This window comes from Drosophila melanogaster, chromosome 3R (assembly GCF_000001215.4).
Source record: "Drosophila melanogaster chromosome 3R".
Taxonomy (NCBI): Eukaryota; Metazoa; Arthropoda; class Insecta; order Diptera; family Drosophilidae; genus Drosophila; species Drosophila melanogaster.
The window spans coordinates 6,578,219-6,602,933 of record NT_033777.3 but is presented as its reverse complement, the minus strand read 5'-3'; the positions used below and the strand labels follow the sequence as shown (position 1 = coordinate 6,602,933).

At 41.0% G+C, this 24,715-nt stretch overlaps 4 protein-coding genes and 1 long non-coding RNA gene across 6 annotated transcripts in view, besides 1 other annotated feature; 2 read left to right on the top strand and 3 right to left on the bottom strand.

Moving 5' to 3' along the window:
• Nucleotides 1–186: 186 nt before the first annotated feature.
• Nucleotides 187–554: a mobile genetic element.
• Nucleotides 555–732: 178 nt separating this feature from the next.
• On the bottom strand, nucleotides 733–1,692 carry CG31482 (uncharacterized protein). Its single transcript, NM_169150.2, has 4 exons — nucleotides 1,583–1,692; nucleotides 1,396–1,524; nucleotides 1,022–1,338; nucleotides 733–968 (listed from the first exon to the last, which is right to left on the bottom strand). Exons 1-4 carry the CDS (start codon nucleotides 1,622–1,624, stop codon nucleotides 869–871), a joined length of 588 nt encoding a protein of 195 aa, NP_731097.1. The 5' UTR covers nucleotides 1,625–1,692; the 3' UTR covers nucleotides 733–868.
• A 3,219-nt stretch (nucleotides 1,693–4,911) lies between these two features.
• CG1138 (uncharacterized protein) lies at nucleotides 4,912–6,309 on the top strand. Its single transcript, NM_141410.2, has one exon. The coding sequence runs from the start codon at nucleotides 4,998–5,000 to the stop codon at nucleotides 5,868–5,870; it is 873 nt and encodes a 290-aa protein (NP_649667.1). The 5' UTR covers nucleotides 4,912–4,997; the 3' UTR covers nucleotides 5,871–6,309.
• Nucleotides 6,310–9,603: 3,294 nt separating this feature from the next.
• Nucleotides 9,604–24,715, top strand: part of dpr11 (defective proboscis extension response 11) — a 64,162-nt gene continuing 49,050 nt past the window's right edge. For both annotated transcript variants that reach the window (NM_001275391.1, NM_176409.2), the window contains exon 1: nucleotides 9,604–10,050. The gene's annotated coding sequence lies outside the window, so the exon portion shown is untranslated. The remainder of the gene's footprint in view (nucleotides 10,051–24,715) is intronic.
• Nucleotides 16,829–17,503, bottom strand: lncRNA:CR46131 (long non-coding RNA:CR46131). Its single transcript, NR_133337.1, has one exon. It is a non-coding gene; the product is annotated as a long non-coding RNA:CR46131 (long non-coding RNA).
• On the bottom strand, nucleotides 20,663–22,150 carry CG2336 (uncharacterized protein). The gene is made up of 3 exons (NM_169148.5): nucleotides 22,007–22,150; nucleotides 21,924–21,938; nucleotides 20,663–21,861 (listed from the first exon to the last, which is right to left on the bottom strand). The coding sequence occupies exons 1-3, from the start codon at nucleotides 22,015–22,017 to the stop codon at nucleotides 20,919–20,921; spliced, it is 969 nt and encodes a 322-aa protein (NP_731094.3). The 5' UTR covers nucleotides 22,018–22,150; the 3' UTR covers nucleotides 20,663–20,918.

The window sequence follows — 24,715 nt, the reverse complement described above, 5'->3', positions numbered from 1 at the left end:
AATAAATGCGGAAAGAAAAAGGCCAGAACAACCCGCGCCTAGTGAAAAAAAAAAACTGAATATCCCTATCGCACGAATTCAAATTAACCCAACATACTCACACGCCCACCAGTGCTGTGTCGTCTTAGATTGGATTTCTATAGCTGTAGTAATAGCTGTTTCAAATAATATAAATTTTAACACATTTTATACCCGTTACTCGTAGAATTAAGTAGAATACACTAGATTCGTTAAAAAGTATGTCAAGGAAGTATGTAGAAGGAAGAGTTTCTGACCGTATAAAGTATATTTATTCTTGATCAGGATCATGTCCGTCTGTCTGGTCGTTCGTATGACCGTCGAAATTTCAGGAATTATATAAGCTATAAGGTTAAGATAAAGCATACAGATTCTAAAGCACAAGTTTGTTCATCCATGCAGCCACGCCTTCCCATTAAATTCTCCAATATCTATCGATATGCCAGAAAATTATGAAATATCACGTTCTCACTGCCAGCAGCTGAGTAACGGGTATTAGATAGTCGGGGAACTCGACTATAACATTCTCTCTTTTTTTTAATTCAAAATATTTCATGCATTTAAATAGTTTTTGTAAATGCCAAACACCCCAGTGTTAAGGCAGCACTCCCCAGTTTCGATCATTAAATATCGTGTGCTGTTTTAATATCTTCCTGGTGAACTACAAGTTGCAAGCAACTAGATAGAATGGTTTTACATAACTAACAATGGCATATTCACCAAACTTCCAAAAAGTGAAATTTATTATTGGGTACAGAGTAGTTTCAAATATCAGTAATTGGTTTTTCAAATTGCTTAACTACAAATTTACAAGAACTGCGGCACAAAAACTTCAAAGTGATAATGACCCTCAATTTGTGAATTGCCAGCATAACCAAAGCATGACTATGATGGGAATATTGTCAACTTGAAATCTATTCAAATTGCCTTGACCATTTTCATCACCTTCCCTGCAATGAAATAAAATGAAAGAAAAAACTACAGATGTAATTAATTTGCTTACCCTTTGATCGGCGGAAGAACATTTTCTTCGAACTGCCCGTTCACATTGACTGGTGGATAATATCTTGCTACCACCCAGTAGTAACCCTTTTTGTCCTTGGCTTGCCCAATACCCATTTTTTTCGCATTCTTCCAAACGAGGGCGGTGAAATGACCCGTTGACATTGCAAACTGTGGCTTTTCAAAGTCGTAGTCCGCGATTTCGTCGTACCAGTCTTGAACACATTGCAGAGGGGTTTGTGACCGCATGCACAAGTTTTCACCATAGTTTTGACCGGCAGAACTTGAATGCTCTAACTTTTCATTATTGGCTAGCACCTGTTCGAGGGTATTAAAAGTGTAAAAAGGTAACATTGTTATTAACCAACGAAATACTTTAGCATATTCTTCGCATCCCTTTGTGAGTTCATCGTCCAAGGTCAGAGGCGGACTTCCATGCTTCTCCCTCAACCGATTGTGTTCATTTAGATGGTCCTCCTGAAGATCAGCTATAACCAACACCAACTAGAATACAGGAGAATAAATCAGATTTCATTTAAAATTACTAAATATTTAATTATACCAAACATAGAGCCAAAACAATCAATATGTTCACCAAAAACATGTTTTTTTGAGAATAACTATAGCACGAAAACTTTGACAAACTTATCTAGGATTCTGATTGCTTTAAAGACCTCGAAATTCTGGTGACGTAATTTAAAAGTTACTTAAATTGTAATTAGTTTGGTGTACCTATAAAGCGTATGGAGGATCCCTTAATTAATACAGTTTTTAGTCCGTGCACTTCTCATGCAGTTTGTATCATTTGTACATGAGTATCGTTCCAAAAATCTACTAAAATATGAAGTTGACTTTAGATTCGGACATAATGCATGGAAAGCTGAGTATCAAAACCAATCTCAAAAGAAACACAAATTAGACGAGGGTTAAATTTTGTTTGTCTACTTAGAAGTCTAACTTTGTGTTAAAGGAGCTGATTATTTTTAAAAATAAACCTATAGTTCTAGTGACTCTTACTGATAGGGGTTTTTCCATATCAAAAAAGTCTAGTTGCCTCAAAACTGATGCTTCCGCGGCAATTTGCTTGTTGTGTTGACAGCTGGCCTGAGGTTTCATGCTTTTTGCATTAGGGTACTGACAGATGACTTCACAGAGACACTGAAAACCAGAACGAGGAAAAGCACAATATTTTTTCGGACATTTTTTAATATATTTTGTATGGCGTATGTTTTAAAACTTATATGCAGTTTTATTTTTGTACACCACTTTTGTTTGGGAAATGCGAATAGAAATTTCTCTGTATCAAACGGGCGAACAGACTTATTGGGGGTGCAGTGTGCAATTATTTTGAGCGAGTAACCGCCACCAGGCCAAAGGATAATGCGATGAGTTCTGATCGCCAGCAACAACGGACCAGCTCCAATGGAGCCACGCCCCAGCCAGATATTAAATTTTCGCTGTTGCTCCATGGAGCTGTGGCAATAAAGGTTTGGCTTTGCCAACCATGTGCGAGGGCACTTTGAGGAGGGACGAGCTCTGGCTCCCACACATGTGGCTGATGCCTTGGGCCATCATCGTTGACAACAATATCAGTGGCTTTCGAAACAGCGGCAGCCGCAGGAGCAAAAAAGCAGCTGGAACACGGACTAGTGGAACTTACTTTGTCCTCTGCGTGGCTTTGGTTTCTGGTTTTTGGCTGTAAAATGTCAATTTGGGCCCGTGACGAAGATTTATTGTGCGCGTGTTTGATAGGCGCGCTTAAATATCCCATTCAGCACACATATTTCCACTATCAATTTCGATGGCACCAGCATGAGCATAATCTGGTTCGTCACTGGTGATGGCACCTCTGCTGTTTTCAAAACTTAGGAATGGAAATGATCAGCGTGAAATCTAGGTTTTGTACGCAACACAAAATCATTCACAAAAATAAGGTTTTTGGTACTATGGGTATTACAGATGATTTCACTGCACTGCAATTTATGCAATTTAAAAATTAAATTTATTCAGGGCTTAACAAATAAGAATACTAGTTTTGTATACATTTAGACCTAAATCCAACAACAATTTCAGTACATTCCGCAGGATATATACGATTGCTGCTTATGAATGCAGAACAGTCGCTAAAAAGCCAACGAGTTGACTCGCTGCCAAGAGCAGCATTTAAATGAAAATGGCAAATTCATGCCACATAATGGTTAAACGACATCAGAAGAGCAACACGCAAAGCGTTTATTTTTTCTGAAATTCCAGGCACGCAAGGACAAGCAGCACACACTCAAAATTGTAAGGGAAAACTTGCAATTTATCCATCCGAGTTGCCTCCTGTCACCGGCACCAAGTTGTCCCACTCCTGCCTGGCCGATAACTCAATAGCGTAGCCCGGGGAGCATTGGCATAACTAAACTAATTTCTTTTAATTCAAACACAGCAACTCCGGCCCAACGGCTCTGTTGGACACTGATGGCCAAATGGCTGGGTGTGAAACTTTTATGTCGCCCCCTGCATGGACCTCCGCCCAGGTGGTCTTACCCACCTCCGGGCTCCTGCTTCCCATTGCCCAGTGCCCATTGCCCAATCCATTTCTCCCTGGCGGCAGCCCTGACCGACATTCGATGAATTGACCAACGCAGCTTGTTATTTTTCGTGTGCAACAGCGCGTTTTATTCGCTCCTGGAGGTTATGTGCCCCTCACCCCGTGGCATCTAGATTCAAATCAGAGATGGCACTTACCTATCCTAAGAAATCTTAAAAAAAAAGGTGAGCCAGCTTATTGTAAGCTACCGATTACCATCATTTACAATCAAATTATGAAACTGTCAATGATTTACCCTAATAAACATAAACAATTTTTATTAAGCCATTTAACTAATGGCTAGATTCGCGGAGTTTCATGGGTGATGTAGACATCCAAAACATGTAACATAAATTGGATTTGTCCTGTCTTTCCTGTATATTTATTGGTATTATTCAAGTTTGGTTTTCCTAGTAATAATCTTACAAACACAGGTTCTCTTTGGCATCACTAAGTGGTGGTGGCTTCCAAAGCCGAGTACAGTTCGCCTTTCTTTTATTTCTGGTCAAAACTTTTGCACTGTTTTCACCAGATTCCGCATTCGGGTAGTTGGACAGCTGACGTCTGTTTTTCACCTGCCAGGACCGCCCCACTCGGGCTCAGAATCGGATCCTCTATTTGTTTGCGTATGGGAATCGCCGGTGTCTGTCCATCTGTCTGTGTCAGTGTTTGTGTGCTCGTGAGTTTTGCGAGCAGGTGTGCGTGAGCTTTCGCTGACAATTGTGATTTTAGCAAAGGGTTTTAATTAGATTTCACTTCATTTTCCGCTGTCATTCAGTGAAAAGGAAAGCTTCTGCCTTCCGCAAAATCTATTCAATAATGTGAGCTTACCCATTGAGTGCACACTGCATCCAAACTCTTCTTACATTTTTGGAGTTCAGAGTGTCTAGAACCTGGCTTAAATAACAACATAAGTATGTATTTTCCTTATAATTGTATTTATATATAAATAAGTTTATGTTTTTGCTATTTTATTTGGGACAGTATAGTATCCCAACTTTTTCCGTCTTCATTTTGGTATTTTAAATTCACATTAAGCAGGCTTTTTGTTAGGATTTGAAATTCCGTGAATGGGAGTTGAGCAAATTTTTCAGTGGATTTTCTTGCCGATAACATTTTTATATATTGCGTATATATCTGCGTTGAAGACTGCATTAGTTGTAGTTAAAACTACAAATTAAGGGACGCTTTGAAAAAGGATATAATAATTGCACGTACCCAACTAAAAGATCGAACAAACCCATAGATAGATCGATATATACGATATTTTATCTAAGCCTTCATTGAGATTTGTGTTAGATGATTTGAAAACACTGGAAGTGCTCGTTGTGTACCGAGTTAGTTTCCGTTTTGAAGTTCACAGTTAATTGGATATTGGTTAATTTGGAGGAATGAATTCAAGATGAATTCATTACCAATACTGCAATCAGTGGACCAAAATTTATCGTGCAAGGCAGCAGGAATAAGTAAAATGGAAAACACTAAACCAAATGATAAGAAACTGGCACAATCAAAGTTCGCATTCAAACATAACGGGCCAAAAAAAGTGTTTCACTGCACGATGCAGAGTGTTTTGCAATCCGAAGATTGCTGGATCGCTGAGGAAGTTCTAGAAGAATCAAACGAGAAAAGCAATCTGGAACTCGAAGATATTTACGATGAGGTGTTTCGCTTAAAGCGGCGCGTAAATCGACTCAATTACCAACTAGGTACCAATATACCGGAATGCCCAAAAATAGATCCCTGCCTGGATGATCATATATTTTTGACAAATGTAAAGGAAGTTCATCCCGAAATTCTTCAGCTGAAGTTTGCAAGCCATAAACTACAGCACCAACTGACTCAGATGCAATCCGTCCGAAGATCATCCAATCTGGCCAAAAAACTGGTACGGGATGAATACTGCAGAAGCAAGAAATTAGGGGATCAGTTGCAGATTGAAATTCAAAAACTAGACTCCTTTAAGCTCAAATTCGAAAAACATCAAGGACTATGTCTTCAACGGTTTAGGTTCTTGGACCAAGATAAGTATACTGGCAGGGAGTTCTATGAATTTATAGAAAAAAGTAATGAGATGATAACAACTCAACTTAAAAAGCAGATGTTAAAGAGTGAATACAAACCTTTTCGGAAGGAAGCCGCTAGGGTGACAATCTCTTTAAAAACAGCCGCGGAAAATTTGCAAGATTATCTTTCAAGCGTGATAAATAACAAAAAATGTGAAATCTTCCAGAACGTGAAAAATTCCTGTGTATCCATTCGTTCAGACCTTTAATACTTTTATATTTTTTCGAACTCCGATTCGGCTTACTTCAAGGCGGCACCACGAGCCGCCCAAGCTCTTGTATCACCGGCACACAGACCTACTTAGCTCGTCCACAATAAACCCACAAAGCCCTCTTTAAATTGTTCAATTTGTCAGGATCCACGGGCCGGCCCTCCATATGCGAATTCCTTGATTATGTTGGTCATCGGAGGAGTCGCATCCACGGGACGGCATCTGCCACAAATGGTGGTACCCTAATGTACATTTGACTAGGAAGAGCATGTATTTTCTTACATGCGATGTGTTTCGGCATCCTGTAGGCCAAAAAAGAAAAATAATATAAAAATGTTATAATTTCTATATGTATATACATATATGTATATATATTTTGTACGCAACTGATATATGTAAGAAATTGTATCTATTACGTTTTAAATATATTTACATTAAATATCATTTCTTTCAATACTTTTTTTGCATTCTTACTACTTATTAAGGGTGAACTGTCCTCTTTAATTTGGGTCCATTTTTAAAAGAGCATCCCAATTCTGACGCCCAGGGTCAGGATTTTCTTTTGTCGCTTTCGGTTTTGGTGTTTGTATCTTTGGGTCCAACAACGAAATGTATTTAGCATAAAAATTTACGATAATGAGGACCAGAACAGCAGAGACACAGCGAGCGAGCATCGCCACCATGAGAAAAAAAGCACAAGCAGACAGCGCATCAAATTTCGCATAGGCAAATAGACAAATAACTGTGGTTTACCTCCCCTGGGAGGGGGGGGGGGTTGGTTGTTTAGGTGCTACGGGGGGCGGTTTGGGTTTAGTGTTCCACCAACATTTGTGGCCAGTTTCCAACGAGATGTGGTGCCACAGGTTCTCCGCAGTCAAGTGTCATTGCTCCGCTAATGTGCAAAGTTAAATTAATATTTACCACGAGGCTGTTGTTGCGCCTTGATTTCTTCGGTGGCATTTCGAAAATTGACGAATTTCAGTGCGGTCTAACCAGCATCAAAGTCAACTGCGCTGCTTTTTGGCAGAATACGCTTGTTTTCCGTCAGATTAGCAAAGTTTTTGCAGTCATTTATTTAAACTTTTCGTTTGACGCGGCTGGTATCGTACATAAGTTGGATTCAAAGTGGGGCAGAACGCGAATTTGATAACGCGCTAATCGCATTTGGACTGCTGGCTGTACGGCAATCGGAACATAAACCTGACTTTTCCGTAAATACGGAATGCTGCAAGTGCATCCCTGACACTTGGCTGCTTTGTGCTCCAAATAAGTTTCCTTTTGCGGGAATTATGCTGCATACTTCACAGCGAGTGCCGGTGCAAAAATGAAAATAAATGCAAAGTTATCCCGAGCACTTCGGGCTGGCATTTACATTCTGCATTGGCATTGCTATTGCCATTGCCATTTTATTTCGTCAGTCGCATTGAAGTCCATGAATGGAAGGTGTGTGCCAACTAATGCGTGGCTGCCGGAGAGATGCCTTCGCATGCAGGGGCGCACCCAGGTCGTTTGAACAGGGGTGCTTAGGAACACCTTAGGACATCTTTTCTTTCAGTTCTTTGATTTTTGTATCTTAACCAACCGCATTTCTGTGCTCAGACTATAAGTTTGGCTAAATTATATTAATGCTTATTGATTTAGAGCTTAAATTAGCTTACCTATACCAATTTCGTATTTTTCGCATAGTTCTAGGCTAAGAGATGTTTATGCATAACGCTTTTTTCAATATGAATTTCACAATATACGTTTTTAACCTCGCTATAACCATGATATGCACCCCCGAAAGTACGGCTATCTACGCCCTTGCGTGTATGAGAAATCGCAGTGCAGATGGCTTACGCGACTGTCTCTTCCTCCCGTCTTTTGCGTCTATAAATTATTCATTCCGTTTGAGATGTTTGATGTGCCTCTAAGAAGCATGATGTCCTCACACAAACCCACTCACACATCGCCCATCGGTTTGTTGCAGTTTTTGCACTCTTCTTCCGTCTCTCTCGTTGCATAGTTCCTGTTCCCCAGCCTTTTTACCCAGATTTCATTGAATTCATTCATTTTTTAGCTGCCTTCGCCGCACATCCTGGCTTGTTATTGTTGGTGTTTGCCACAGCTTTGCATAAATAAGATAAACACAAGGATGAGCACAGTGGGCGGGCGGCAGGATCCCATGTTCCTCCCTTCCCTGGTCGGATATCCTGGGTTCTGGGAGTACTGAGTCCGCCACCGTCTCGAGTCGTTGCTGTGATTTATTTTGCACTCAATGTTTGCCAAAGTAAAATTGATTGAAGCGTTTGTTGGCGCTTCAATTGATTTTCAGTACAGTACGTATACGAATACGTATGTTGCAGCACCCCTCCCGATTCCCATTCCCTTTCTTCCCCCGATCAGTCCATTTTTGCACCTTATTCTCTGCTCGTGGCCAGCGAAGCATTTCAAGTGCCCGGGCACTTGAGTCCCGGCTTGTTTACAGTGGTTAAATTAACTTTGGTCAATTTGGTTTTTGTCGAGTGGTCGGACATTGCATTGAGACGGAGTCGCTTGGACCTTACATTCACCAATCTTATTCGTAACAATGCTTTGTAGGCATAAAGCCTTTACTTAATACGGGAATTCATTCGAGGTTTTTTGAAGGGTGTTCCAATCGGGGCTGTCTTTCCATTGAGATATACATATATATTTATAATATAAAAATATAAAATTATTTTATAACAATTAATTAACGATATTATTAAATAATATTGCTCCAGCAAATATTTGCTGGCCTGTGTTTGGTTAATAGTCGAATAATCGGTTGCCCCTCAAAAATGTCACAGGCAAGAATTGCAACCATTCATCAAATGTCGTCCTGTGATTTTATTAACCGACGCTGATGGTGATTGAGGCACATCGGAGCCATCAACACCTGCAGACGGCAGTCGATCATCAGGGGCCCATCCCCTATTCCTAGCCACTTAACACCCACCATTTCCGCATCCCACTAACCAATTCCCCAGCAATCACCACCAACTGCAGTCGCATAAATCTTGGGCTGTCAAGTGCAAACAGAAGGGGAGAAACCATCAAAGATGGAGCTAACAAATTACTGACAGCAAAACAAAAAAGAAACAATAAAAACAAAAGGAAAGCGCTAAATAAGACAGTGGAGATGTAAAAAAGGGGATATATAATGGCAATAATAATTATGCAGAATATACCAAATATGCGAAGTATAAAAATAAACACGCAACGCAAATGTATGCCACTCATTTTTATGAATGAGCATTTATCATAATTAAAAATTCTGCCGGCACCGGGAAAGGTTCTTCCATCACACCCATACCCTCACCCACTTCGGAGGCCGACGTTTCTGACCTAAGACACGCCAAGCGCCGCACACATATAGCCAGAAATCGAGAAGTATCGTGAGAGTGCGTCAGAGCAAGCCGACAACAAGGAGGACAGCTTTTTTGGGTCTTCTCCGGCAGCGGAACAGCTGTTGCTGTTTGTTTTTGGGACATATCCATGGGAAAAAGTAAGGCACTGGAAGAGCCAGTGGGCCAGTTGGCCGGTTGGTGAATACCCCACTGCGCATGTCCGCCGGCAGTCGCACCCAAAGGACTCTCTTCCAAAGAGAGTTCGAGTCTCTTAGACCGCCGTTTTCCGAGCTAGCTGGCTCGGCTTTTCCCGCGAGTTGGCCGAGCTTTTGCGGGGTTGTCGTGACTGCTGAAATTACCCGTCGCCACTTCGAATGCCGTTGTCGTGGGCTTCAGTTGTGCTTACCGCTCAGTGTGTACCGTTGCTGTCAGTGAGAGTGACCCAAAACTGTGACTGTGACTTAAGCCGTGACTCTAGTGCGTCGGTGGTGCGTCTCGGTGGCGTATGCTTGATGTGATGTGTGGTGCCCTGGCGTATGCTTGATTTGTAATACGCGACCCGGGCGACGTTCTCGCAGTGCATCCTCAAGGATACCAACAGAAGTAACAACAAAACCATCATTGAATTGTGCGTCTCATTTGAAGTTAATCCATAGATATTCTCACACGCACTCGCTGGTGTGTGGTGCGGTGGCTGTGAGGTAGTGAGGTTCGGCCTGTGTGTGTGTGTGTATAATGCGTATGTAATCCAGACAAATCTGTCACGTGTTTTGGATATCTTTTTCTGAGGCCGCCAGTCCGGGTATTTATTGAAAAATTGCACATAGGTGAGTCAACTCCAAATCCCCGCTGCATATGGAAAATAAAATAGTACCCTCTCACGCTGAAAACTAAAATAGTTAAGCAGCTTATGGGCCATGAGGACAGAGCTATGCGGATGATGGGCCAATAACCATAGCCCTTTCCAAATATGGATAAATAAACAAAGATTGGTTATTTAGGGGGGCTAACAACCTTTATCAGCAGATTATTTAATACAATTAGTCTCCTATTTATAAACAATATTATGAATTGGGCTTATAAATAAATTGAATTTAATAAAAATAGGATTTGGTTTGATTGGGTTTTATTCTTCTTAATTGACTACAGATTTTAAAAGCAAATTTACTTCTTTGAAAATAAGCATCATCTTCAAGTGACAGGTGTTTGTTTTTGAATTGTTTGTACAGAATTGTTTAGAATAGTTAATTGTTATTGCATGAATTACTGGGTTCTATTTTTAACTCCTTTTCTTTAAATTCAAAATTATAATAAAATTGTTGTCAGGCCTTTCAATAGTTAAGCACAAATGTTAGAGAATTAACAAATGTTTCGAAAGGCTTAGACCGTAAGGATCATTAAATAAAAGTGAAAGGATAACATTCACATTACATTACCCAAAGATTTATGATTATTTTTGCCTGTATTGAGACTTTGGCCATAAATTAAATAGCTAATGGTCACCCCAGTGGATTTCTTAGCCATTTAACCTTTATGCCCAAATTAAATGACAGAATTTGATTAGACCTATACACGCAACCGGCTTTGGGTGCCTTCTCATCCGGCTGAGTGTATAATAAATGAGAGGTCCTCGGGGCTGTGGTATCATCCCCAGGTGGAAAAGTTTGGCAACTCCCCCGCTCGCTCAATTGTTTATTTAACAGCAATGAAAAAATCATTACGCATTTCATATCCGAACTTCAAAAGGTGAAATTCCCATGAAAAATTATATAAATAAGTTGAAAAGTTTTTAATGCATATCAAATAAAAGAAACATGAGTAGGATGGCCGGAATGCGACTAAAAATCAAATGTTGATTTAAAATGCAAAGTAAAATGACAGCAAGGAGAACAAAGAGTGAGCAGGACTTGCTGTCCTGTACGCAATTTGTCCACGTATTATAATTTTCCCCATTTTTTGCATTCTCTTACACCGCTGCTGGTTGCCCTTGTCCTTGCCCTACTCTCGACCAAGTTAATGTCATTTGCATTCGCCCATATACCCACTTTCCACACGTACATATATTTTTCAACTTTTCACTGGCCATATTTTCTGGTTTGCCGCTCGCCGAGCTGGTCTCGCTTCAAGTTCATTGTGCATTAATAATTTAGTTGTCGTTTCGCCTCCAATGCGAATTCGAGTCGACACCCAGGAAAACTTGTTGGTCGCTTGCCTTTTGCCCTTTGCCCTTTTTGCCCGCTTGTAATTTGATTTTGTTTCCCTATTTTCGGTTGTACTCCGCTGGTCAGCAGCCTCGATGGGAATTGTGGCTCTCCCTATCAGGTCGGTATCATTTGCATGACTGCCTTTTAAATTCGGTCCACTCGTCCTCTGTCTGCGGGACTCGAAAATAGGTTGTCTGATTAAATAAACTTGGCCATCTGTTAATAAAGATTCTTTGTGAGTGGCCAAATAGGTATGAAAATGTGCTCGGAAAGTACATACAACAGGGTGAAAATTGGATCCAATTAAATTGCATGGAACCTATTATTAGATTCAATATCGTTACCTCGATAGTTTAGACTTCAATTCTCTGATTACAAGGGTTATTTAAGGGTTTCTCTTAATTCAAATTATCCTTGTTTTCTGAAAATACAACTTTTATATTATACAGTAATATTTATCTTATTTTACAATTATTTCTATGACACAAACATAATTTTAAATTTGTTATTGATATGTTTGGCAATATGTTTTTCTAAAATTCTCGCGCCAATTTTAGGCCAATCGGCTTTTTTTTCATTAGTTTCCTGTCTCTGAAATATGACAAATCTGAAATCCATTAAGGTTCCATGAACTTTTTAGCTACAACAGCTCATTTGCCGTGCACTTAAAAGGATAGAAAAAAGGGACTAGAAGTGGCAGACGCGACTTGTGAATTTGTTGCTATGAAAAATGATATTAAATCGCTTTTTTCATTATTTTTCCGGTAAAATCGCGTTCTCCATCTTGTCAGACAGTTGTCTCAGCCAGCCCAGTGAAATCCCAGTAGCTAGAGCAAGCCCAAAACCCAAACCCACAACCTCGAGGCTCGTCTGTCGACGTTCCATTTTCAGTGGCGCGTTGCGTTTTGTCCTTTTCAGGGATTTGGACTGGAACTGCAAGAGGCAGGACACAAAGAAAAGTTCACAGAGGAGCGGGGAAATTCTCGTGGAGGCAGATAGAGCAAGTTGAAAATTCAGAATAATGAGGAAACTAACGAGCCAAGACTTTCTCATTGTTTACTGGCGCAAAAATTGCGCGATTATTAATTTTCTATGCTATTTTGTAGCTCTTTTTGCGGCCCCGCTCTGCGCCACTTCATCCCCTCCGTTCACCCTGCCACTGGCACAGCAGAGTTTTCTATATTTTCCTCGTTTTTAATATTTCGCAATATTCGCCACGTTTTCTTCGCTCTTTTTTGGAGCGTGCAACTAATGGAAAAGGGCGAAGTGTTGGCCCAAAAGAGTTCAGTCAAGAGCCGAGCCAAGTTTTCCGCGGAGTTCATTGCTTTCGCCCACATGTTGTGTATACGCCACTTTAACTGACACATTTTCGCCTTGTTTTACCCCAACCGCCTTTTGAAGGTTTGTTTTTCTTCGCCGCTCGCCATGTTTGTTATTTTATTCAACGCTTCTGCTGGGAAAACGCTGCCCGCCTTGAATGCTAATGAAAAGGCTGGAATTAGAGTTCCCCTCTCTTGCCAAGTTTGCCAAAAAAGGGGAGGGAAGGTGGAGAGTAGTCCTTTGAGCTGTTTCCAGAAATATGAAAAGTTTCAGTAGAGTTGATAATTTCTTACTTCTTGGTAGTTTCTACTAACCTGTCCAACACTAGTTAACCTGCCAAATATACCAAAATTAAATACTGTTCTTTGCTTTCTTTGGCATTTGTTATTATAGTTGAATAATTGCCTCGTACAAAAACTTAAATAAAAGGGGACGCACTTTTTTATTATTTCTATTACAGTGTAAGCTAGAAAAGCAAATAAGAAAGCATTTTCGCTCGCTCTAACACAGATTTATTTATTTCTCTCCTTTTTAGGTAAGCATTTGCAGGTAAGCATTTGGTCGGAAAACGCAGTCGGGTTTCAAAAGGCTCATTGACATGTGGGTAAATAAATTTTTAATTTAAAATAAACAGTGTGTATTAAATTACGAGTGTCCCTAACGGAAGGGCGGCCTGATGAGCTCGACGGGCAATATCCGCTACGAAGGACACACACAAAATATGCAAACTGGCATCAAATCCAATTAGTTAATATGAATATTTGATGAAATCACTTCCGTTCCAAATGCTGCAAAAAAGGCCGACCATCCAGTGTCCCCAATGCCTTTCATCATCATCGCCATGACGATAATGATTCGAAAGTTTTTCACAGCGCCCGTGTTGGGTAACAACTTTTTCCGAATTTAAAACTTTAACGCATTCCCAAATGCAAGTCATCGAGTTGGGCGCTCGTTTCGCTTGAAATTATTCGTCTTTTTTGAGCTTTTGTGTTGTACCCACAATAACCACAATTTGCAACTTTTTGCGGCACTTTGTCAGTGCGAAAAACGTCAAAATGTTTGCGGGTCTGAAATTTATTTAAATATTTCATTTGTCACACATTTAGTACTGGCTAGGCTACTTGGCATATGTGACATTGATTAATATTCAAATTTAAGGGTTTCAATTAGCCGCGATACTTTAGTCTTTCGAGTTCAGCGTTTTTTTTTCATCGTATTTGATTTCACCAAATGAAATCCAAAAAAAAAACGTCTATTCCAAGGCTTGTGCCAAATTGAATTTTTAATTTTCCATCGGGGCTTTCCTTTGCTCCTTTTGTTTCGTTATATTGTGTTTCTTTTTCCCTATATTTTTTTGGCCATGTTTGGTTGTTTAACTTTTCGAAGCGGCTTCTTGTTGGCTTTTTGTTTGGGCCACACATGTATGCAGCCATTTTGGCATACAATTTTAACGAGGTGCGGTTGTTGCTTCCATATATCCTGCAAAACGGACTCGTGGCCTCTCTGCTTTGTTGCAAAAAATGTCACGCATTGTTTAATATTAATTTCATTTTCCGTACGCTCCAACACCGCGCAGCCGAATATTCGTTTTCAAGCTGTTGCCTTTGTTTTAATTTGCGGACCAGATCCCGGCCGGAATCCAAACAAATTTTATTTCAATATATGTGGGTTTTGGCGTAATTTATTTATTCGCATTTCTTGTTTGCAAGTCAAGAGCCCGGCTCGCCTCATTATGTTTTTTGAGAGCTTGTAAATTTAATTCAAATTACTCTTTCAATACCCATATTACGAAAAAGAGAATATTTTAAATTATTTAAATCATGTTTAGATTAGCCATGAATTCTGCTAGCCACATTTTGCTCTGATTGCGGAAAATATGCGTCATTTAATTTTTCACATTAATTACCCATCCTCATTTGTCCGTCGTCGCACTGAAATTCTCTCAGGCATAAAAAGTTGCAGCATATTTAACTGTCGAACCAAACTGAAAATTAGTTGAGCGCATTAAATGACAACAAAAACTATTTTAATTAAACACATGAAGCCAGGAAGTGCTGCTAAATGGGCCACGGTAAAATGGTCACATCACCGAATCCCTGACAAATGAAACCTGAAAAATTAGCAAAAGTTGTGGCAAAAGCGAGCCAATTGGAAAGTGGTAGCTCAAAAAAACTGAGCCAAGTAAAAGGAATTTCTAGCTCACACACACCGAGTGTATAATGTGGGCCACAAAGAATAATGCACATTGCCCACGAAAAAAGAAAGGACAAGAATTTGCTATTTTTTACCATTTGTTAGAGCCACAGCCAGACAATATATCACCATTAAACAAATTATGTACTCTGCTCGACGAAAATTTTAAATGTCTCTCGCTGTCCATTGTATCTGCACAGCATAAAGTAGCAAAAAGTTGTGGAATACCCTCCCCACGTTAGGGCGGGAAAAACAATCGTTCAAATGTATAAAAAAAGTTGTTGCACAGTGGGTAAATCGGAATTCTCGAAAATATTTCAGAAGAAACTTTTTCTGTGTTTATGCGATGCACTTCTAACGTAATATGTTTCATGATAGCCCGCTTTTTACGAACTCTATAATTGGTCAAATCAAACTCTATAATTTCGGTGGCTTCGCCGTCCAAAGAGAAAAACAAACTAGACAAATATTTAATTCATTAAAATTTAACTTGCCGGCATTTGAAAATAATCTTCTTTACCACTTTTTACAAATACAAATGAATTATAAAATAAATTAAATGGCTTTGCTCACTTATTTGGCTTAAAACCATCCGATTTGACCTATACTAGCAGAGTTACCAGATTTGGCAGTAACAATTTTATAGGCATCTCTATCTGCTAAGACCGTACAATATGAGAATGAATTTTGAGATAATAATTCACGCTTTCTAGAATGGTTAGAATAATGTATTGAATAAGTTATCGTCCTAGCATACTATTAATATAATTCGAGTAGCCTTAATTTCGTGGTTAAAACATCTTTAAGATAATTACATGGAATTTAAATCAGCTTAAATGACCATATTTGTAATTATAGCGCATTATTTGAGCTGAACAGGACAGGAAGTGTAGTTCACTGTGGCGCAAAGCAGGCCACACGGAGTTCATTAGCTCCTTGGAAGTCGCACCTTTCCGCTCCACTGTGCAACAGGATGCACCGTCAGCCATTATCATTATTAGAACGACGTTTATCAGCGGCACTCGTAGCACCGCCGACCTTCCCCCGCCCACTTTCCCCTGCGTCATTGACACGTTTTGTGCGTGCGACAGCCACCAACACCCCACTACCCACACAACTTGTACGACCAACCAACCACCGGAGCCTGGTTTTCCACCCAGACAAGGTGTAAACATTTATGAGGCTTTGCTTGTTCTTGCCGTTGTTACACATTTTTATTTCCATTTCTTTTTTGCCAACGCTGCAAGAGACACAAATTTATTTCGCAGCATTTACACACGCGGCTTGGATGTGGATTCCGTTGGAGCTAGAAGCAGGGAGGATGGGATGCTGGGAACTGGGATCCTGATGCTGAGTTCGCCACATGCCACGTTTAGCGCCCGCAAATTTGAGCTCCTCTCGTTGGCCACATTCTTCAGCGACCACAAATTTCCTTGTAGTTATTTTTCCTCGCCTTAGGGGTGGCCCCTCCCCTATTTGTTCTCCTACCTTTTTGTTTTACGTGGAACAGGAAAGGATGTGCTGTTTTTGGTGTTTTTGTGCCGAGCGAACCGAACTTCCCAAAAAGAAAATCTATCTATCTGCATCAATTTTCTAAGCATGTATAGATCTTTCGTATTTTCAGGATCACATGTCTGCATACTTTCGTTTTTCTGGAAATCTTGAGTGAGAACAGTAGAATTTAAAGAATTATTCGAACTAGAACCAAGATTTATGCTACACAGTAGAGTTGGTAAAAGATTTTTGTTTATTTTTTTTTTTAATAATACAGTGGGTATTCCTATGTCGGAACTAAGTAATCGTGTCATTCTATCGAAGGTTTCTGGGGACTTGTGGACGTGCCATGTTTTATTTTTACAACTTCCTTACGGGCTTCGAGCAAAAAAGTGAGATGAAGAGGATGATGGTGAAAAAGTGTCGAAAAACAACAAGGGCAACAGCAACAGGGACATTTTTGGGGCCGGGAGATAGGAACTGGGAATCAGCTTTGACTGCTAAAGTGTACCAATTTTTCATGTCCACATCTGCATATACTCACAGCTATGCATATGTAAATGTGTCTGCTTGCCCGCCTATATCTGCTTCTTCTTCCGAATATCCTGCGTGTTTTTTCTGCGTTTGTTTTTCTTTCTTTTCCCCGACGCCCTGTCCTTGTCACATTCCCACTACCCACCGCCATCCGCCGCCACTGTTTGTTTGAGTGCGTCGTCTTCCGCCTTTCCGTTTCCTTCTGATGGCGCAAATTACAACGCATAATTTTCACATTACGTCAGCGCATTTAGATGTGTGTGTATGTGCGTTGCTATCCTGCTTGTCAGTGTGCTTGTGCGTACTCTCATTTTTTTGCAGCTCGGGAATGCGGCTTTTTGTTGCCGTCTGACGCTGGTTAATGTGGCGATATGGAAATCAATATTCCTAATGGCTGTCAGGCGATACAGCGCACAACAGGATCCGCAGGATCCCTCAAAGGGGCCGGCACTCACTCGACATTCGATATGCATAAATACGTCGGCTCCGTAAATATTTAATCAGCCCCAACGTATCTCAAATTAATTAAATCGATATTGAGCTGATGTTAAAGGGGCTCTATGTTTTTTAAAGAGAATTTGTGAAAAGAATTGTTTGTACAAAGCATTTAATACACAAATCAGTGCACAAACAAGTTAAGTATGCTTTTAATAAATTATTAGGGAATTATAGACGCATGCCTATTAACATTTATTTAATTTACTTCATTAATACTTATCTGTTCCAAATGGTTCAAACATCTTAAATTATTTATTAATTCTTATTATTAATTTTTAAACTGCTAGAGTGAGTAGTTTTCGATTTTTTCGTTGTGCTCGCTAACATTCTTGCCGTAATCCTATCGGTATGCCCCAACTGAATGGCCTCTGCTTTTCGGCATATTTGTCAAAACTTTCATTCCCCACTTCACCGCCCGAGTGGCCTAGAGTCCTTGCGCGTCCTGATTGGGTCGAAACTTAGACCAGCATGGCATAAAAGTCAAAGCCGAAAAGTAAAGTGCACACAACAGTAAACAACACGAAAACGAAAAACGTCACAACAGAACCGAGAAGGACGAAAATGTTGGCGACTGAAAACGGCTAAAAACTCGCGGTAATTTGAACCTTTTTCCGTTTGGGTGATTTCTGCCATTGCAGGCCAGCAGAGAAATCAAATATCAAAGCGAAAACTTTTCCTCCTCACGCGGCATGGGGGAAAGTGGGGCCGGAATGGGCGGGACTTTCTAGAGGGGGCATTCAACGCACGAGTAATCCTCCGTAGCAACAGGTTGCCAGGTTTTTATTTTGACAACTGAATGGGGCGAAACAGCAACAACAGCCAAAACAACAGTTAAGTGGGGACAGGGGGCAGGATTAGGGCGGGGCGAGAGCAAGGATGAGGACGAGGGCAACCTGCAGTTGATTTGAAAATCAAACTTGCATGAAACAATGCCAAACAATCGGGCCAAAAAGGAGCAAAGGAGCAGAAGTGGGAAGCGGGCAGACAATAGACAAGTTTAAAGTCGTTAAAATAAAAGGATTTGAGCAGTTTAAACAGAGCCCCGCAAAATGTTCGATTGAAATAAGCTACTTTCGCAGTCATTTGGCTGTGCTGATTTGGGAATTGACTTTTAGTTAAGGCTGGGCAGCCCACGTCCTTCCACACAGGATGTAATCTTTCAACTTAACCGAGATTTCCACTTTGCCCTGGGTGGGTTTTCCAGCTTTTCCTTGTTTTGTTTTGTGCCGGTCGCTCGGGGTTTTTTATTTCTTTTTCTTGCTCTCACCTTTGCAATTACCAATGGACGGGATTCGAATGGAATTGAACTAAAGTGAACGGTTTCCAGGCCAACCTCGCGAGTTTTCCGCACGCCAAATTTATCGCTTGTGGATTTATTTTTCAAGAGATATCAGCATTTGATCCTGACCAGTCAGTCGGTTATTGTTTTGGGTAAGTCAAAAGAGAAAATATCAGTGTTGATATTTGAGCAGGAAAAACAGCGAGCCCCTTAGAAAGTCATTAAATCTCTGATTGCAGCAATTTCAGTTGAAGTTGCCACTGTTCGCAAAGATAATGCCATAAAAACAGCACTCACAATTCGACCGTAATAATCCATTTGAATTGTACACATCACAAGTTGCCGAAGCTAACCTTCCACTCAACGGCATTCATTTCCTCCATTCATATGGCCCACATCATCCGGCAAAAACCTGCAATGAAATTAAATACGATACCAAAATAAAATGCCAAATAAAAGCGTGAAAAATGGAACTCTGGCCTCCCACCACCCACTCGATTAAAAGCCCTAAATGGGGCTTCAACGCCCTGAGATGGAAGTGGACGTAGAGGCAGAGGTGGAGGAGCCACTTATTTGCATTTCAAGCCCAACCGGAGCAACGAGCCAGCATGAAGAAAATGAAATCGGCAGTCTGGCGAAAAATTCATAAAATAAAGGATTTCCTAATTGCCAATTTGCATGCAGCCGCGTCTAATTTTTGCCCATTCGCTGGATAAATAAACTTCATTACTCGCTGTTTTCCATATTTGGTTTTTCGCTGTTTTTTTGATATGCCCTTACATGGGGTAGTGTAAAACTAGAAACTGAGGTGAATTAATAACGAATGTGGGTATCATGAAAATTGTATGATATATTCTTTATATATGTGCACATATAAAATAACAACTGAACTTTAGATCATATTTTGCATTCTTGAACAGTAATCAATATCAACAAGCCTTTTTAATAATATTATCTCTTTTACTGTCATAAACGAGTCCTAAGTACATATATTTTTTTGTGTGCACTTTTCCATGCTAAGATTGCCCGTCGTATTTCATATTTAGCGTGCCTATATTGAACAATTCGTTTGAATGGCTCCATCAGGGTATCGGACGGGAGCCTAAGTAAAGTCCCATATTTTCGCACTTGTTTGTTTATGAATTTGTTTATTTAGTGAGCGGGCCCTGCTTGCCGACATGCTTTACTATGCCACAGCGGGCCGGAACCCTGGTAGCCAACAGAATTCTGCTGGATTTCACGCAAATCTTATTTGCCCATAGCCACTGGACCCACCCTCAGCCGGAGTCCGTGGCCAGGACTCCCGACTCTGGTGGACAGAAATTCCACGGTTTTGTTTTCACTGCCTGCGTTGCATATTTCGCTCTGCTCCGCACCGCTTCCATTCCATGCCCCTTGGCATGTGCTGGTTTTTTAAATTTGCCCAATTCCAGGCATGATATGTGTGTGGTTTGGGGCTGGGCGAAAAATTCGAGCCTTATTTGCCTTTCAACTTGCCCGGGATCTGCGTCGGTGGCCGTGTTATTTATGCAAATGTCAAATATTTTGATATTCCGCTGCCATGTGAATGAAAGCAAACGGAAGTACATTATAAAGTTGCCCAGCCCCCGTTTGCCAAAGTCATTCCCATTCCCGTATTATTTGGCCAACCAACAAGCCGAAATGTGCCACTAATATGACCGCCCAGTGGCCCCTCTGCACGATCGACCCTCAGCAGCGACCAAGTGGAGTAATTATGGCATATTCGAAATTCCACCCGCCATCCAGCCACTTCCCACCCACTCACCTGGCAGCCTCAACATTTTGTTGCCAACACGAACCGCCTTTTGTTGCCTTTGTTCTGCAGAGCGGGGAAATCGGGGAAGGTGCCAATGGGGCAAAGTTAATTTTTGAAATTATTGGCACGTTAGGTGAATTACTTCGCAGAAAGAATTTTTAATATCGCAATACAAAGTCACTCATAATTTCCATTAGGCCGGGGAAACGGCCTGTTGAGTTTCCCCGGAAAATATGTAGGCCAAAACTCTTGGGACGGGCAGACGTTTTGTAGCAATTAAATTGGTAATTGAGTTGCCCAACCGGAAAGTCAATTAGCCAGAGGCCCTAGATCAATGACTAGTAATTTAAATTGGCTGTCAAAAGAAGTTCGAGTGCGACCCCCCGATGGGAGAGATCAGTACTGGACGAGTGCCTCGCGGGCCAACTTTGCCCAGATGGTGCCAACTGGATGGACAACCACTTTGCGCTTTCCCTTAAAGGTCAATGACTCGTAGTGGTAGCCGTCGATAATCTTTGCGGAGTTAAAGTTGCAAACGAAGGGCAGAGTGATTTCGTTCAGATTAACGTAGTAACAATTAATCGTGAAGATCAGCGGACTTAATCGGGCCACCAGTTCGTAGGCGGCTGCCAGTTTTTCGTTCCAAATGCACACAGAGGTAAAGTTAAGTGGTTCCTTAGCCTGCAGCTCAACGGCCTCCTTCATGGTTCGAAAGGTGTGCAGGGTTATGACCCCGGTGGGTCCATCAGCCAAGTAACGATGGCTAAGGTCGTAGACCAGCATGGGACTAGCATTTTCTGGAACAGTCTTGGGATTTCCAACTATTCTCTTTGCCTGTAAGTGACCTATTCTCTCCAGTGTCATTATATAAACCGGATGCCCGGAGATATCCGTGCTCAACGGTTCCAGGCGATCCCTTATGCGATCCACGAACTCCTCCAATATGGATTCCTGCAAGAAAAGAGTGGCCACCGCATTGCAGGCGAAGGGATCGTGAAGAGACTCAACGAGATAGTGCAAAGCGCAATTGATGTCTCCATCTTCGCAGAGAATCATCAGCCGCGGCGAGTTCCACTGGTATTTAACTTGCACTTCCGGTTCCGGTTCATCTTCACTCATTGAACTCGATCGGGAATGGTATGAAAGCCTAGGCACCTTCTTTGGCTTCTCAGGAGCACTGTCTTTGGACTTGAACTCTGTCTCAATTTCTAGGATCAACGGCACACTGACATCCCGAGGCTTGTTGCAAACCAGATTGTAGATAAATCCATAATCAATCAGTGGAGTCGGCAGCAAAGGGTACTTATAGATATATTGAACCTCCTCTTCTAGACTGATACTGTTTAAAAAGAAAAATATTAAAATACTCAGATCTGGATAGTAACTTATATCGATACCTACGCCGTGGGTCGGTTGCTGTGAATGAAAACGGAAATATGCATATTAGCGATAGCAATAGACACCATAATATTTTTTTTACTTACTTGTACATCATTAAAATCGGAAATATTACAAACTTAATAGATTTAAATATTTAAAAGGTAAACTTAACCGTTACTGAAAAGCCTATTAAGCTCGTCCCAAAAACAAACACACTCAGAATTTTTTTAACACTTTAGGCTTAGGATAGTTACATAATCTATTCGAAATCTGAAGTCTTTATAAAAGTGAGCTCCAAGCCGTACTTCCTAATCAACTGGAAATGCCTGTCCGCCTCGGTATCTAAGTTTCAGATACGTTGAGCCTTGTTATATCGCAGTGATTTATCAAATCACACTCATTCACACTTGACTTGTGCAGTTGACCGCCCATCGAAGGCTGCCCCCAACGACCTTATTGTGGGCAGAGGGATTTACAGTTGATTTAACCGTTTAAGCATGGCTAATGCATAATAATCGTTTGGCCGCAAACTTTTCAACCACTTCTGTGGGCATTTGTGTTTGAGTTCAGTGTGTATGTAGGGCGATTTCCCGTCCTGTTTTGCCCCTTGCCCAGACTCCCGTCCAACCTATTTGAGATAGAAATCATGTGCAGTCATTAGATTGTTTTTCGATTGACGTGACATGATAATGAAAGATTTTCTTTCGCTCGTTCCTTTGTTTCCCTTCGCTTTCTTGGCTCGGCTATTCTTTCCGCTTGCTTTTTCTTGGGTCGCAACTTTTGTGGCGCCCAACGTGCAATTTGTGCGAAAAGTGGGTGTGCAAAGTGGCGACGTGGACAATGGAAGGCGGCAGGTGGCAGGTGGCTGCCACTTTGTTTGCTGATTTGTTTATGGCTGACCATAATGACCGATGAAGTGGCAGCTGGCCGCCTCAAGTGGTTGTTAAACCCAGTTTCGCCGGCGAAATTAACACGAATTGCAATTAAAGTGGGCACGAAAATCATTCTCATGCACTCAGCCGAAAAACGTTAAATGTAAAATCTATATATCCATTTATATATATATGCTTGCAGTTAAAATATATTTAAAATAGAAAAATGCTTATACCGAATTAGAACACTTTATAATTAAAAACCACGATGATATGATTTCTTTCCTATATGATAGAGTGTTTATATCTGGAATTAACAAACTTACAATAAAAAGACTTTTTGAAAGTTTTATTCGGCTAGTTCTAAAACTGAGACTCTAGTTTGCATACAAATCGACGGACGCACAGAAGGTCATGGCTAAACCAACTCCCTTTTCAAATAATGTGTTTTATTTCTAAATCGTTTACTCAATTTTTGTTTTTGACTTGAAGCTTATTCTAGCCAAAAGCGTTTAAAGCGGTGACTGACATTTGTGGCAGCTCGGACCGACTGGCGATGACAGGTGGGACAATGACGGAAAAGTGTCGCCGGCAGCCCGACAACTTCGAGAGCTGTTCACCTGGTGGGGTGAGGACAAAGACTGGGCGAGACTGTTTTGCTCATTAAGGGACTATTTAAATAAAACGCCTGTTAACTACAACGAGATAGGCGAGTTATGTATGTTATGTTATGAGGTGGTTTTAATTAAAATGTATAACTGGAATCAAAAGAATCAGTCAAAGAAAGCCGCACACATACAAAAAAGAAAATGTACCACGTCTGGCGTATTATAAGGGCATTTCCATTTCCTACGGACACATTGAGTCCCTGACAGGGGGAAATGGCAGCGAGCGAGCTCTTGACTCGCAGGACGACTTGCCACGCCCCCTGCCATCGCCACCGCCGCCCACGTGCCACTCCTTTTGCATGTCCTCGTCGCCGTCGACGTCGTCGTCTTCGCATTTCGTCTGGTTCTTGAGCGGCGGCGCTTTGTTTTGGCTTAATTAATACGCGTTTACATGTTGCCGACTTACGCACGCTTCGCATGTTCCAGAGACTCACTCACTCAAATACACACAGTCACACATTCAAACTTGGGACGCCTCCAGGACATTCCCGCCCCTTTTTGCGCACTGCGGTTGACACGCAAATGCAATTTGTGTGCCTAAGGTAATTTCTGTCTCCAGGTCTCGGGGTCTCTTCCACAATACAAATGAGTGGAATAAATATTTAAATAGAAGTCCTTGTTTGGCCTTCTTTTCTCGCATTTTTCTGCTTGCCTCTTATGAAACTTTAATTAATGCGTTAGCAGCACACAAATTTTAATCAAGAACGTACTTGTGGCCTAGCTGATCATTAATTAGGTGGGGTAATTGCAAACTGGCGGCAGTTTCACTTCCGTTCTAGCTGGAATATCATTTAAATTTCCATTTAAAGTCGACCACAGCCCCCGCGAGTATAACCATATGCTGCGGGCCAAAGTTGCGATAAAATCAAAATTTTAATTTAATTAAACGCGTACTGAATTTGTTGTAATCAATTAGCTCGATGTTCACTGAGCACCGAATGAGTTTCACGGACAGGTGCATAGATTCTGGGAAAAGATACCGGCAGCACATTTGAAACATCTAAATGGGATGAGGCGGTAAATGGGCCTAATTTCCAAGTGAGTGACGGCAAGATATCATCGTGGTGATAATGTCGGATTTAGCCATGGGGCTGCATCAATTAGCGTCAGTGATTTTAGTGCAAATCTCATTGACATTGTACTTTTTAATAATTTTAATTGTACCTTTGTTTGCATTCGAAATGTCCTGCGGTGTTATTTCTTGTAATTATGTAACAACAAATTGAGTCCTGCATAAGCATTATCGAGAATACTTGTGAGTGGTGGAGTGGCA

Coding starts and splice junctions, on each gene's coding strand:
- CG1138 (NM_141410.2), top strand. CDS start 4,998: ATGAATTCATTACCAATACTGCAATCAGTGGACCAAAATTTATCGTGC.
- CG31482 (NM_169150.2), bottom strand. CDS start 1,624: ATGTTTTTGGTGAACATATTGATTGTTTTGGCTCTATGTTTG. Junction 1,525..1,582: donor TTGTTTTGGCTCTATGTTTG/GTATAATTAAAT, acceptor CCTGTATTCTAG/TTGGTGTTGGTTATAGCTGA. Junction 969..1,021: donor GTTCTTCCGCCGATCAAAGG/GTAAGCAAATTA, acceptor ATTTCATTGCAG/GGAAGGTGATGAAAATGGTC.